The sequence below is a fragment of the Eutrigla gurnardus genome (genome assembly GCF_963514095.1).
Source record: "Eutrigla gurnardus genome assembly, chromosome: 7".
In the NCBI taxonomy this organism is placed as follows: Eukaryota; Metazoa; Chordata; class Actinopteri; order Perciformes; family Triglidae; genus Eutrigla; species Eutrigla gurnardus.
Window position 1 is genome coordinate 18,559,510 of NC_139921.1, and position 15,785 is coordinate 18,575,294.

Consider the following 15,785-nt stretch of genomic DNA (forward strand, 5'->3'; position numbering starts at 1 on the left):
CAGCCATCACAGAAGCAGCCGCCCCGTTGCTGATGCCGCACTGATACAAGCACACTGTAAATAAAGGCAGATACTGTATAAGCTACTGTATGAGCTCCAGTCTGCTGGGATCACGCACACACACACGCACACAATCCCAGCGTCAATATAAAAGCAATCAATTACCCTGTTTTTAAAAAAAGAGCATTTATTCATGCCCCCCCCCCCCCCCCCAAAAAAGAGCATGCACCCTCATAACTTATTCTCTGATATAATTGTATTATAGTTAATAAATTAGCACCTTTTGTGAAGTGCAGGGAGACTCGACTAAATTTGGTCAAGGTTACGAAACTGAGGTTGGCTGCAAATTCACAGTCCTGTTAAAAAAAAAAAAAAAAGAAAAGCCCACATTGACCATTTCTTCTTTTATTTGAATGATTTCCACAATTCAACATCGATATGAGCCTTAAGGAGTATTACACCTAAAAACTGTATTCCTATTTTAAAGACATGAAGACATTCAGATTGTTTATAAACATTTAGCCACGTGGTGATATAGGAACATAAGTCTATTATAAGCAGATGTGAGGTCACTTTGAAAGCCACAATTCGACAGTTTGTGGTTAAAACAGTATATTATAACCACCTGTGTAAATATGACATTGTCTAACATTTAATATGATCTGTGTTGGGTTTTGGAGCAGGGCAGCTATTTCAGCGGGGACGTGTCTTTTTTGCTGTGCCGTCTGAAGCTCGTTTCAAGAGCTCTAAAGAGAGACTGAGCTGAGCGTGTTTGCCTGCTTTGGCACTTGACTATATAGACTGAAGAGACTTTCTTTAACACAAAGGCAAGGGGGGCTCGGAAAGCACGACGGGGCAGCTAAACGTTTGGAGACGCGAAGCAAAAAGGTCAAAATGTTTATATTATTTTTTGAAAAAGGAGGCGCTGAGATCTCCTTTCCGCCTGATTGGCCGAACTTGACAGTGATTGACGTGCATCCATGGCAACCGGGCAGCCAATCTGCCAAGTCCAATAGGAAATCATCGGAGGGGGTTTGACTGTCTTTTTCTCCCCCTTTAAAAAATACATCTCGGCTGCGGCTTTAATTCTTTCGTAGGCTACTTTCAATCCCAGCCTACCTTGACAAATACATCGCGGCTCCGGCTTTAATTTACTCGCACCTTCAGCCCTTTGCCTGCCAAGTTTGCCCAGCCCGAGGATGCGTTAGCCGGCCCCGCGCAGCATCGTTCCTCCTCCGCGGCGCTTGGTGTCTGCGTCTTTCACGGCTGGTCAGGCGATTGGTTCGGCAACTTTGGGATTGCCTTGTTTTTTTTGGGGGGCGCTCAGACTGCCTCGGCGCACGGGAAGCAGAAGCGGGAGGACTCGACGCGGAGGGAGCGAGCGAGAGAGAGAGAGAGAGAGGCGAAAGGAGGGGGAGAGGGAAACACGGGAGAAGCCTCCATGTTTCAGCTGCCCATCTTGAATTTCAGCCCCCAGCAGGTCGCCGGGGTCTGCGAGACTCTGGAGGAGAGCGGGGATGTCGAGCGTCTCGGCCGTTTCCTGTGGTCGCTGCCCGTCGCGCCGGCGGCCTGCGAGGTCCTCAACAAGAACGAGTCGGTGCTGAGGGCCCGGGCCGTCGTCGCCTTCCACACCGGCAATTTCCGTGAACTCTACCACATCCTGGAGAACCACAAGTTCACCAAAGAGTCGCACACGAAGCTGCAGGCGCTGTGGCTCGAAGCTCACTACCAGGAGGCTGAGAAGCTGCGGGGACGCCCGCTGGGACCGGTGGACAAATACAGGGTGCGGAAGAAGTTCCCCCTACCCAGAACCATATGGGATGGAGAGCAGAAAACCCACTGCTTCAAGGAGAGGACCCGGCACTTGTTACGAGAATGGTATTTGCAGGATCCCTACCCGAATCCCAGTAAAAAGAGGGAGCTTGCACAGGCTACAGGACTTACACCCACACAAGTAGGAAACTGGTTCAAAAACCGCAGACAAAGAGACAGAGCAGCGGCTGCGAAGAACAGGTGAGCTATGCATATTTTGGATGTTTTCTTATTGTGGTGGGGGCAACAGAAAAAACAACGTGTTTCGCCATAGAAATTAAAAAAACAAAAACAAAAAGCATCCTGCATCCTAGCTCGATGTGTGCATTATATGATTCAATAACGTTTCGGTTTAATATTGCAAAACAGGCCGGACCCCACTGTGGTTGGAGCTATCCAGCCTCACATAATTTATATTAGATTCAGAATCGTGTTATCCTACAATCGGTGGGCATAATTATATTTTCTATTCTATACATTCTATTCTAATAAATGCTGCTCGCAGTGTCTGAAATTACATATTCTTATGGGCTCCAAATGCCGATAATTGCCAGCCCACAGTGGTGATAATAAAAAAATATGGTTTCCTATAGTTATTGTAGATTATTTGGATAGATGTTTACCTCTGTGTAAATGGTTTTACTTTTAATTGTAATGATTTAAATGAACATAATACTGGATAACAGCATTTAGGCTTACATGAAGAGGACGCTCTATTCACGTGTTATTTTCTGCCTATTTGATTGCTTATTTAGCCAAAGCATATTTATTATATATAATGACGATAATATCATATCTTAAATTTAATTTAAAAAAATAGCTAGATAATAAATGGTGTGATTTCCCATAAAAAAATATCTAAGCCAATCTGTAGGCCCGTATTGTGTGGGTTTATTGGTTATGTTTAATGTAGCTGAAACAGCCCAGAGTACTCAGTACGAAGTCTGGTGAATGTAATCGATCCATTTGTATTCTAGTTTAGCCTGCAGTACAATACAGTCTACCACTGTAGTGCTATTTGTCTTCATATGGGATTTATCCAACCATGCAAACTGCAAAAAATGTCAAATTTACGTTAATTAAATGCCATATTGTGTGTTGTTTTTTTTAATAAAGGTAAAGAAAGAAAAGTAGTGTTTTGAGATAGTAGCCTTCCATTAGTTTCACTCCTCGTTGTTTCAGTATTTGTTCACACACTCTAAAAAATAGATAAAACAGAAGAAAATGAGGCCCATTATATAAAATAAAATAACCCTCCGTTTAAAAAAGATCTGTTACAAATAGATTTCCTCATTTACCCCCGAATTGTTTTCTGAGGAAAAAAATACTAAACTAAACTGTGTGAATACTAGACGTGTTTATGTCATATCTCGTCCCTCCTTGTCTTCTGCACAGACTCCAGCAGCAGGTCCTGTCCGGCGGCTCGGTTCGCTCCCTGGCGGACGAGGACGGCACCGTGGACCGCCTGGGGAACTCGTCCAGTCCGGAGGCCAGTCTGTCCAGCAAAGCAGCCGCCTCGGCCATCTCCATCACCTCCAGCGACAGTGAATGTGACATCTGACGGGCAGATCAAGGGTGTTGATGAGTTAAAGGGGGATGCGAGAGAAAGACAATCCAATAAAACAAGTCATAGTGCCTGCATTGAGTAAAAAACACACACAACCACACACACGCACACACACTGATATTTGACGGGTGCCAAAACACGAGGGGATCTGTGATCTGCGGCGGACTGCCTCTTTTTCCTTTTAAGCCTACATTTTTTTTGTTTGCGTTTTACCCACGTGTGGATAACTGAACTCAATACGGACGAAACATATTTGACGGACTAATAAACCAACGCCCCGAGATGAGAAGTCAAAAAAAAAAGAAGAGAAAATGACAACAAAAAAACGGGGATGAAGGCATCCGAGCGCCTAACCTGCTGTTCTCTGTGGGTATTTCATGTTGAAAAAGAACTGTGATATTTTTACTTTACCTTCAAAGTTTTATAAATAATGTTTATTTGCCTATTTAAAAAAAAAAAACCGATCTGCTCTGTCTCTACGAATTTCATATTAATTTGCTTGGTGTTTTTAATACTTACCTTGTACACAGGTGGACCTGTTGAGCATGCGCGCTTTAGTGAATAATGTGTTTCAGTAAAAGGAAAAAAAAGGAAAAAAAAGGTAAAGATAACTTAATAAAAATAATTGTTGATCAAGAGAGTATAGCGTTTAGTGTTATTTTTATTGCTGTGTGGGGAGGAAACGTGATGACTAGAATTGTAAAATATTTATATTCTTATATAAAAATCCTTTTTCGTGAGGAGCAAACTTTTTGTGCCTCTGACACGACGGTGCTATATTCCCCGACACGTCGGAGAGCGAGGCCTAATTGGCCAACATGCTTTGCGTCGTGTAATGCAGGGTGACAGCGAGAGGTCACGGAGAGGCCGACTCGCTAACCCGGATGATCTGCGCGAGAGATCAGGGAGATCAAAACACAGCAGATTGTCGAAATGGGCCTTATTCTGCCCGCGCAGCAGCACAGACAATGTAGGAAGGAGCTCCTCCATTCTCCCCGAGACGGACTTTACTTTGCATGGTGCAAAAATACATCCCTTAAAGTGACATAACGTGACAGACATGGCCAATAATATTATTATTATAGACATTGGATTTGTGTAGCATTAATGCACACATGCAGTGCAACCTTAAAATTCTGTTTTTTTGCTGTTTTTTATTTTATTTGAATTGACTACATGTTTATTTAAATCTGGCACTTAAACAAATGAATCCTTACTCTATTTATTTTTACTGCAGTGGTGTAAACATACTATAATACGTAATATTGTTTTGTTGGAATACATCTGCAGCACTTCCAACCGGGAATTATTTTCTTCCAGGTTGAAAATATAGCTAAGGGCAGCATATTCTACTAAACATTTTACCGCATTAAAAGAGTTAAATCGGACTAAAGCTGAAGTTAAAGTTGAGCTTTTCCAACTGATGAGACAGACACCTGGTTTCGTCCAATTTGCCATTAATTAGGCTACAGTAACTTCTGAAGCAGACAAAGGCCTTTCAGCTCCAACAACACAGAAGCTAAATGTGTATGGAGAGAGGAAACAAGTGAAGGGAAATAAATGGGGTTGGAGGGGAGGGGGGTGGGTGTTCTTTTTTTTTTTTTTTTTTTTCTTCTTCTTTTTTTTGTTGCTGCTCCTCTTTCAAACCACGGAGACAAAATGGCTGAATATTTCCGTTTCTATTGAAAATAAGGACGACCGGGGGGACGAGATGAAAAAGTCTTTCTCGCAGTCAATACGGTTGTCAAACTGGTCAGTGGTAATCAGTGCTAATGATGGGTCTGGGGTCCCCCGCTCGGACAAAAGGGGCCCTGCTGCTGTTTTGTAAAGGGAAGCGACCGCGGGACCCAGTGCAAAGAAAAGCCTCCTGTGAGGGGTAGTCTGGGGCCACGGAAATCACAACTTCTCTAGTGGGGCGCGCGCGTGCGCGTGCGCCAGCTTGAGCTCATGGCTTGGCCTATCAAAAGGGCTTTAATTACCAGTTGATTGTTTCTCGACTCTTCGGCGCAGCGCATATGCGCCAGTGATGACGTAGATTTACTGGACACAGTTCGTTCTGCGTCTCAGCCTGTATTCGGGCCAGAGCCTCGGCGAGTGGGCCATTTCAGCTCCAGCGTATCCTGACGAGTTAAGGGTTCTCAGTGGATAAGTGAGGTTAACTTGCACACAAGTAGGGGCTCTGTCAGCTTCGGTCGCGTGTTGAAGGGCGGGCTGCAGCCTTGACTATACGTCTGTATTGTTGCTCAATGTGTCAACGTCGCTCAGCGTGCAGACGCTGTGAAGTGCGCTAGTTTGTCACGATAAGTGACAGCGCGGGGAGGCCTCGGACTGTAGAGCATCTGTATTAGCAACTGGTATTTCAATCAAACCTCCAACTGTTTAAAAAGCTGCTCACATAATTAAGTAATGCCTGCTATTGATATGCTAATCCTCATATATTTTTATCACATGGAGAATGTTTCATTAAATGATAAAAGAAACACAGCCTGATTTAAACAAACAAAAACAGCAAACATCATATAAGATTGAGACGTACAAATTAAATGCAGGGAGGACCTTAAAGCACCACTTCCATTGAAAGTACAAAGTTCCTGTTTGTCCAAAGAGGATTTGTATTTCTAAGGACGTGACGTTCTATAAAGCAGAATCTCTCAAACCAGAAGAGAGGAATTTAAACTAGCTATTTGGTGACAAATAACTGTCTCCTCTCCAAACTGTGAGGATGAAGGTGACCAAACCAAACCTACACATTATAATTATTTATAATAACCGCTCAGCTTTAATGTGTGAGCGATAGTGGATAGTAGACTGTCTGTCTAAAACATAGACACACAGAAAACAATCCTTTTCAAATTGATGGACAAACTCAACGAGACGTTAAACAGCGTGTCCAACTTCAGCCAAACGGCCGGCGACTCAAACACCTGTAGGCTTAATTGTAATGGAGGCTCAACTTTTGACTTGCGGGCTGCACAGTGATTTACTCAAACACTGCACTGCACTGCTTTCTTCCTTTTCTTTAAAACATTGTAAATTGCACACATTGTAGTTACTTTGCAGATCCAGATTGAAATACACTCAGTGACCACTTTATTTGGGTGCACCTGCACAGTCTGATAAAATTCAGTACCATTGTTCTGCCACAAAACCTATAATGTCTTTGTTGACACTGTCATGTGTTTTGTATTAATCGTGTGATTTAGCATTGAGGTCATAGTTAGTGACGTTTATATCGAGAGGTGTTTCTAATATTCTGCATCCCTCGTTTATGTAAACGGAGAGGACAAACAATTTGAAACACCTTTCAATATATTCCAGTCCAGTACAACAACACCTTTTACCTCAATAATACACATATATACAATACAATGCAATATATTGTACAGTTGTAGTGACCACTGAGTGTATAATCAACTAATAAATGATCTTATATTATTATATATTAGGCTATTTGACAGCATACACGTTCAATCGAGCAGTTAACATCTGCAACATGAGAACGCCTAATGCCTGCACTAATGCATCAATAACAACAATTCTGAAAGGGGCTGTTCTGCATAATGAGTATTTATATTTTATGTACTTTACATTAATGCTAATACAACATTTTGAATACAGGACTTATTTTTTGCTTATGTTAGAGACCTGAATGCTTGTTCCATCACTGGATGGTTCCCCTCTGTTGACCCTGACCTTTGCTTTGCTTTGTCCTTATAATCAAGGCTATTGCATGAAGAGGACAAATACATACCGTTGCATAATCATAATAATCATAATAAGAAATAATATTCATAATACGTAAAAATAGTGCAGCAGTGTAGGGCAAACAGTGATACTGTCACGCCGTCACATTTTCCCCTCTCAACACGCCTGCTGAACTGGTCGAGGTCACTCAGCAGGGGAAACTTGTCCTTTTCAGCAGGGCTCCCCCCCCTCCCCCTCCGCCTTCTTCCTTTTCAACCAAAGCACTCTCCATCCCATCCGCACTTCAACAACTACTTCTTTTTTTAACCCCCGTTGCTTGTTGTTTACAAGGTTAAACCTGAACTCGCGGCGTGATCTTTTGAAAAAAGGAAAAACTAGCCATCAAAATAGTTTGTTCAGAGGACCAAATAAATCAGCGGCGGGCGTTTTTCTCTTCTTTTTTCCTCCCTGCTCATTGTGCGAAAGGCCATGGATTGACATCAAAATATTCATTTGAAAAACCGCTCTTTTCCCATCAGTGTTTCCCAACCTTGGAAATGCAGCTATTTCGAGGCTTTTGTGTACGTTATTGTAACCTGGCCGATGTTTTTCTTTCCATCAGAGATGTTTTCTTGTCAAAGAATAAGAAACTATCTCATATATGGTGCACGTGTGTGTGTGTGTGTGTGTGTGTGCTTCATCTTCTGAAGGACTCGTTGAATACTGAAACATGGAAACTGCAGACTAGGGACGCCCCCTGGTGGTCATGCTGTATTGCACGTGGGATCCTAGAAGTTGATCAAGCACTTACAGTAGCTTTCCTAATCATTTCAAACCGGAAACCGCTCAAATAAAGCTACACATCACAGGATATTATATTTCATCCAAGCAGGCAATTCACTAAACATATTCGGAATAATGAATTGTGATTGTAAAAGATAAATTCCTTTAAAATTCCTGGAAACAATCCTGAAGGACATGCCCCAATTATTTAAAGATGGGGTTTGACATAATGCATGTCCCAGGCTTCAGTTGAATGCAAATTGAGAAAGTCATATTCCATAGAAGTTACATTTAGGGCCATGAATTCACACTATAGGATACTTTCAGCACCACGGACAGAGACAGATTTCACCTAATTCATCAATAATTAGTGCCATGATCAGAATTATCTTATTGCTGTTTTCTGGATTATGATTATACTCTCTCTCTCTCTCCCTCATATATATATATATATATATATATATATATATATATATACTGTAGGGCTACTTAATGATCATATTGAACCAGGACTGGAGTTCACATCTTCTGCAACTTAAACTTACCTCTGAAATTGCCTGTCCCCATTTAGTTCTGCATGAAATCGTGTGCATGTGCTCCGAGACGAGCCATGCTTCGTTTTCGGCAGGCGGACCAATCAATGAATCGATACATCGCTCCAACCTTGGCTCATCTGCTTCGCTCACAAATCCGCCGTTTGTTAGCAGATACAATGCAGACAATGTGAGGCAATTATGTGAAGTCAGCCAGCGCTCACATCATCAGGCTGCTCTGCTCACACAAAGAGGGCTAATGTCAGCGAGGATCATCCGCCTGTTATTGGAGCTGCAAGTGGCCTTTGTTTTGACAGGCGCTGATGACAAAATATGAGATGAACAAATGATCCAGTAGGCTGGTTTGTAGATATTTGATGAAGCTGCATGCTGGAGGTCAAATGCCACCGAGACCGGAGGCTCTTTGAGAAAGTAGATCTTTAAATTTGATTAGAAAACATGTCAATACAATGTAGCAATGCTACCGTTGTGTAACAGGTCTTTGTTCACCTTTCAATGTTACAATATTAATGGCTTTACCATTGTGACGCAATGTAGTCCATCCATATTCAGGGCCAGATTAAACCACTAGGGGGCCCCAGAGTTTAAAAACCCGTGGGGTGACTAGTTTCCCTGTGTCGCAGTCCCATCCCTGCAATACTTTCTTAAAGCAGAGATGCACGTAGTAATATGAAGTATTACAGTTACTGATCGTACATTTTACATGTCGCAGTACGAGAAGAAGAAGTGTAAATTAGATTAACAAATCGCTGTCACATACTGTCATGTCTTACTCGGACACTTGAATACAACGGAGCCATTGTAAATGCTAGTAACACTTGGATTAGGGTTACATTTTGACACAGGGCCCTTTTACAAGACTGGGCCTCAAGATTAGGTTACTATGAAATGCAGTACACCAACATTTAGTTTATATTGTGCCAGAGTGCTCCATATTGTCAAACAAATGTGCAAATAATCAAAATAACCACAAATTCTGGGGTTTTTGGGGAACCCTGAGGATCGTGGGCCTGAAGCAGTTGTTTTGACCAGATGTTGCGGTAACTTTACTATTTGTAAGACTCAACTTGCATCTCATTTCATAATATTATATTTTCCATCAAAATTATATACTATTTTACACTGAGGGCAAATTACAACCTAAGCTTGCCAAGAAAGGAATTACTGCTGTGTATTTCTGTCAAGTCAGTGAGTGAAGGACAATATTCGGCCACTAGATGGCGACAGTGACTAAAGAACGAGACTTTTTTTTATAGGAGCCTACTTATCTGTTTTATGCAGATATGTGTGGAGTCTCTCAGTTAAAAATATGTTTTTACTGTGTTAAATTAATCAACATTTATATTTCCTGAACTGAAACACTGGCTAAACTTGTAAGTATTTAATGCTCTATGTGGGTTTACATAAAAAAAAATAGATGTAGAAATAATATAACACTTTAATAAAGTAAACCTTTATACAGTGATTTTTTGTTTTGTTTTATTTTTCATAAATGGGGCTATATTAAGGATCAATTGCATATATTATTTAAAAAATTCAAATGTTTTTTTCTTCACTAATCTCAAAAATATGATATCTACCAAAATGTGATGAGATTCATCTTCATGCTGTTTTTACATACTTTTATTCTTTATTTAATCTTTATTATTTCATCAGTTGTTTTTATTTATTTTATTGTTATTTAAAGTATATTATATTATTTTCATAAAAATACTTAGCAAAAATGTAAGTTTAAATTCAATGCCCAGCTATCTCTCACTCAAATAAGCACCGTGACAAATGTTTTCGATGAACAAGTTTTTTTTACCAAACATATACATATATATATTTATGTGTATATGTAAATATATACTTATATGAGTAGATCTTATTTAAGTATATATACTTGAATAAGTCCATCTGACTTTTATTAGTTTCTTTAATTAAAAAAAGCTTTGTTACAGTGATCATTGTGTGTACTGTGCAGTGTCTATACTATACCTGTAGTACTGACGCTTGCCACAAGATGGTGGTCAAGATTCATAGTAAAGAGGAAATGACTCAGCAGAGTTTTGTATTCTTGTGTCAAACATGTCAATGAAAAGCCTCACATAGTCAACAAAACATTTAATGACTGCTTTTATTAAGAAATAAATAAAAGTGATGAGAGGACAAAGTTTATATTTCGTTTTTCTTAATTCAGGTCTCTTTTTTTGCTCCATTTAATGAGAGACTAGTTAACCCTTATATTGAACTGTAATGCATATATAGAAATATATAGACAACTGTATATATACAGACTATAGGTACACCACAAGTAAATTTGGACCCGAGTGTAAATGAGCGTACAGCATTACTGAGTGGAGGGTGTGAACGTACATGTGTAAGAAAGTGTTGAGGGAGGGCAAGGGCGCTAGTTGGGATTTTTAAGGGTCTATATTTAAACTCTCTGGTCTCCAGTTTCTGCAGCTGTCGCCAAGTTTAAGTTCAGCACCTTGAGCCTTTCTCAGTCATGCTCTTGGGTCATAGTTATAAACCTGCCAAACTCTGAGACAGAGGGAGTGAAGCAGAGACCCCAGTCTGCTCTTCATGTGTCCCGGAGCTTCAGAACGTCCAAATAGTCCCAGCGATACTGAACTGCAATACCTGCCTAATCATCAGCTCATCCTTCCGTTCCACACGGCCACTCTACCAACATCACTATGCCACAATATTACTGCACTTCTTTTAAAACGCTTGGCTGACTTGTTTATTATCTTAGTTTCTTAGTTTTCATTCCCCTACAATTATATTATCAGTGATTCAGAAAGGAGTGGACACTGCTTCTTATCATAGCATTAAATAATAATTATAGTAGAATAGGAAATTGCAAGCAACCCCAAGGTTACTCAATGTCATACGATTCTCCTTATACCTTTGTAGTCATGTCATATCATATTTATTCCAGTAAACCTGTCCTGCAATTCTTTATTTAGGATATTGTATAGGCAATGTCACACACAAAGTTTATCATTGCTGATAAAAACAAGAGGAGTTACTGTCATCTCAATTAGTGTATGAAACTAGCTTCCTGGTTTAAGGTTTTACTGCCATTGCAGTGCGATTGTAAGTGCCACTAAATACTGTTGTGTAGTGAATAATACTATCTGCTATAATCTACACGTCACAGTCGGTACTGTAGCAGGGGCTCAGCCGTCTGGGCAGAGCAGGATCACTATACAATATATAAACTTTTAGTGTCTTTATCCTGTGTTATGCCTACTTTCACGAGTAGCACTGTATCAGTTTCATATGCTGTTTACATTTTGTTTTGTTTAGTTTGATTTGTGTGTCTGCATGCTCATGTTTTACGTCTGTTTGGCTTTGTTTTGTCTTGTTGGATACATTAAATAGTGTGTTTGGTCCCTTTATGACTTTGAATAAAACCAAACCACTGTGTCAGAATTGTATGTTTTGCACTTTAAACATTTACATTCCCAATTAAAAGCAACACAAAATGCATGGTGCTGGTGAAAATGAGCTAATAATTTGGGAATTTCATTGTCCCCCCCTTATGTATTCAATCTGATTTAATAAATATATGTATGTGTGTTTTTGTAAATGTTATACAGAACTATTCCAGTTTACTATTTGGGCTTTTTACATCTTCAAACTCACTATGTGTGATTGTTTAAAATCGTCCTTGTGTGGGTGTTACTTTGAAAAGAGAGGTGAACATTATGAGGTGAACTATCTTCATATACTTTAAAAAAGCATTCCAGTAAAATGTAACTGTTTAAAAGTATGTCACTAACTGATCTGCTTCTCCTCTGCAGGTTTCTCCAGGTTTGCCTCTTCTGCAGGCAGCGGCAGTCTGTTTGAAGACACGCAGCAGGAGGATGATGAGAAGGCTTCTGCTTTTCTGCTGCTTCTTTGATGGGTGAGCGGATTCACATCAATGTTTTTCCAACTGTTTTCCAAAATGCAACCTGAATAAAGACATTTCAGTCATTTTGCGGGAGCGAGATGACAACTCTTCTGTGAGTTATTATAGCCGCCGCTTAACATAAACACGTCTCACACATACAACGAAGATGCTACTAATTTAGCACTCCAGCCTGTACTTTGTAAGTAGTAAAACAATCATTCATTATGCAGACGGGCCAGATGGATGGATAGGTATATAGATGCATGGACTGACAGACCCTGTGTCTGCTGAAGTACCGCCTACTGTCCAGTGGCAGCTCTGTGCCTAATAACAGAGCTTAGCTGGCATACCAGAGCCGGTGGCACATTGGTGGAGTGGTAACTCAGAGAGAGCCTGGTAATTACCACCGGCCGCTGACACCATGTTGCAAATGCACCAGTCAGCACTGAGACGGGAGCATTTCCCTCTCTCTCATGCTGGTGTCCAGCCATGGCAGAAAGAGATGGAAGTATGATCACGGTCTGCTTCATTAATACAAATCCGTGTGGGGCAGTGAAGTCTGTTATTTCACCCTGATCTTTCTCTCTCTGCCTTGGGTACACTCGCCTGGGCCACAAGCACTGAACGAGGAGTCTTGAAGGCTTTCTCTCAGGAGAGGCCTGCTGGAAAACATACTGCAGGGCCGGAATGGGAAGTTTATTTTGCTTGGTGCATGAATATCTGTGGGATGTGGGGCTCCGAGCACAGAGGGCTGCAGGAGCACTCCAGTTTCATCACTGCGGCACCCGCTTCCTCTTTCACCGTCTGAGGAAATAATTTCGGTTCATCCCCCCGACTGCATCCTGATAACTCCTAATTCCTTGCTCATCTTAATTTCATGGCTCCTCGTCTCTCCTTCCCCTCTGTGTATCTCTTTCCCTGTTCTCCTGTCATCCGCAGGCTAAAATCGGCCCAGCAGCAGCTTTTCTCTGGGCCTTTTGTCCCTGCTCAGGGAGACGTTTGGCACACAGAGGATCGTGTTACAACTTTCATTTCCTGAATATTTTCCCTTTTTTTTGTGGAACCAAGAAGGGTATTTCATCCTCCTGCTCTGCAGCGTGAAGATGAAGGGTGAGGGGAGCGCGATGGCGGCTCAGATTCAGGCTGCTGTCACTCCAACGACGGCAAACAAATAAAGTACAAACTGCACATAGCTGCGGGGTCCTGGTGGAGGGTAGCAGGGGTGTGGTTTGGGCACAGCGGGGTTGTGGATCATGTGTGTGAAGCAGGGGGGCTTGGATACTTGAGCTATTTGTGAGCCCCAGGATAGGTGAGGTGATGCCCTTTGGGAGTGCGAGGTATATTTCATTATCCCATATCCCATACCACTTCCTCTTGTTGTGTCTGCCACCCCTGCCCCTCCCCAAAAGCCCCTTGAGCCCGGAGCAGTGATGTGTCTCTGTTTAGACTCGTGGATCTTTCTTGGCTGGATACGGAAGCAGAACAACAAGCAGCATAGTGGTAACAGTCTGCAGAATTATCAATTATTTATCCTATTGTGAAATAATGTGCATAATATGATACCAAACCCAGTCGTTATGGCTCTAGTTATGTCTGGCTCCTTAAAAGACGCCATCAAGGCTATTTTATGTTTGCTACCTACCTACATAACAAATCTCTGGATACAGTAGAATATATGACCGGGGCTGGAAGAGAAATTGAGATGCCTTTTTTAAATGCTTTATTAAGTCAGTGGTTGAGGTTGACATTATACTATATTTTTCTTATTGTGAACGATGAGGAAAGACCTAAACCAACAATGTCTCAGTCCATTGCTACCTTGGGTGTCATACCTGTGACAAATGTATTGTTTAACTTTTTAAAATTATTGCATTTTTTAATTGAATGTTACTCAAACAGATGGAAATAGTGAAATTGTTTGGGACTACTTTCTGCCTTGAATGAATCAGTAAAATGTATTCCATCAGAACGATGTTTTTGGGAATGACTCAAACTAAATGACCACCCAGTGCAACTGATGTATTTTTAAAGGCTTTTGAACTACAGTTAAGGTCTATGGAACAGATATATTAGGCTTTGGCTACAAAGACAACACATGTGAGTGGAATCAATTCCTTTTTTTAATTTAAAACTGAATTTGAAATCTTTGAAATGAATCCTCTAAAAATAACAGAGATTTGATTAAAGAACTGCCTCTTTTCAAAAATGTAAATTAGTTATTTAACTGACGAATACATTTTAAATGAACTTCACATTTTATACTTGTAATGAACCATGAATACTTAAGTTTACATTACACAGTTTACATTAGACACAGTAGCACTAGTTTACCACTGTTTCTGCATCTTTCTTTTAAGTATTATACACCTCCTGACACCCGTAAATACTCACAGAACACCATTTGTATATTAATCCACATCAGAAAATAGTGCACTATTTATCCCTGTTTGAGGAACGTTTGCTAAATACTTCAGTGACCAGCTAATTAGGAGAATTATAGAACCTTAAACTACGTATTTGTGACACTTACAATATTTACTTCAGTAGGAACCAATAGGCAGAGAGCCGCAAACAGCCAATACATTGTTAGTTTATGTATTCTTTGACAATAAGAAACGTGTAGAATTACACCACCGTAACCTTTAAGAATGGAAAAAGGGATTCCTCCTTCTCTAAATTGTAAATTTCCTTGAGGACAATTCAATAAAGATTTCCTTGATTGTTACTTTGTCTCTCCTTCATCAGTCATCTATCCCATCACCAAGAAATATTTAAGTCATGTTGGTTATATAATATCATATAAAGTTTAAATTAAACTGTTCCATGCTTTTTGAAAGACGGTAACTAACTAAGAAAGTCTGTGTATCAAAAAACCCCGTCCCAGACTGAAGTCACTTTCCCGATCAAATATATGAGACTAATGCTACTATCATCTTTCGCTCTGAGCTCCAAAAATATACATATCTGATTCTTCGCAACCAGAGCTGTTTTTTGTCTCTGGAAGAGAATGTTACATGATCCTGTGCCTTCTGGCCACATTTTTTATACAAGTCCTCTTTCATAGACATTACACACGTCTTATCTTGTCCTTTGTCTTTCCCCCTTGTAACGTATTACAAAAATGTCCCTCTTTCATCAGGTAATGTATATGATGCTCTCCTTCATTTGACACACAACATGCTATTTAACACCCTAATAGGTGGGGATCGTCTGCAGAGTCTCCTCCTCCTTGTGTCTGAACCCTGGGTCATGCATCACTCATCCGACCGGGAGAAAGAGATAAATATTTCTTTCAGCTCCGTCACATATGAGCTTCCTGTCGGACGAAGGGCTTCCTACTCTTTGGCTCGCGGCTCCCACATCAGTGTAATTAACATTTCTTAGGCAGCGTACTATAATCCCTCTGATCTCTGTACACTTATGTCATAGAAATGTAGCAGATGCCTGCCACTGCCATCTAGAAGATGTAAGACTTATTTTTCTAGTTTGATTTCCTCAG

The 15,785-nt window shown here is 40.7% G+C and overlaps 1 protein-coding gene across 1 annotated transcript; it reads left to right on the forward strand.

The window, feature by feature from the left end:
• The first annotated feature begins 1,018 nt into the window (after nt 1-1,018).
• On the forward strand, nt 1,019-3,925 carry six6a (SIX homeobox 6a). Its single transcript, XM_084012668.1, has 2 exons — nt 1,019-2,013; nt 3,208-3,925. The coding sequence occupies exons 1-2, from the start codon at nt 1,442-1,444 to the stop codon at nt 3,371-3,373; spliced, it is 738 nt and encodes a 245-aa protein (XP_083868794.1). The 5' UTR covers nt 1,019-1,441; the 3' UTR covers nt 3,374-3,925.
• The last annotated feature ends 11,860 nt before the right edge of the window (nt 3,926-15,785 follow it).

Coding starts and splice junctions, on each gene's coding strand:
- six6a (XM_084012668.1), top strand. CDS start 1,442: ATGTTTCAGCTGCCCATCTTGAATTTCAGCCCCCAGCAGGTCGCCGGG. Junction 2,014..3,207: donor GCAGCGGCTGCGAAGAACAG/GTGAGCTATGCA, acceptor TCTTCTGCACAG/ACTCCAGCAGCAGGTCCTGT.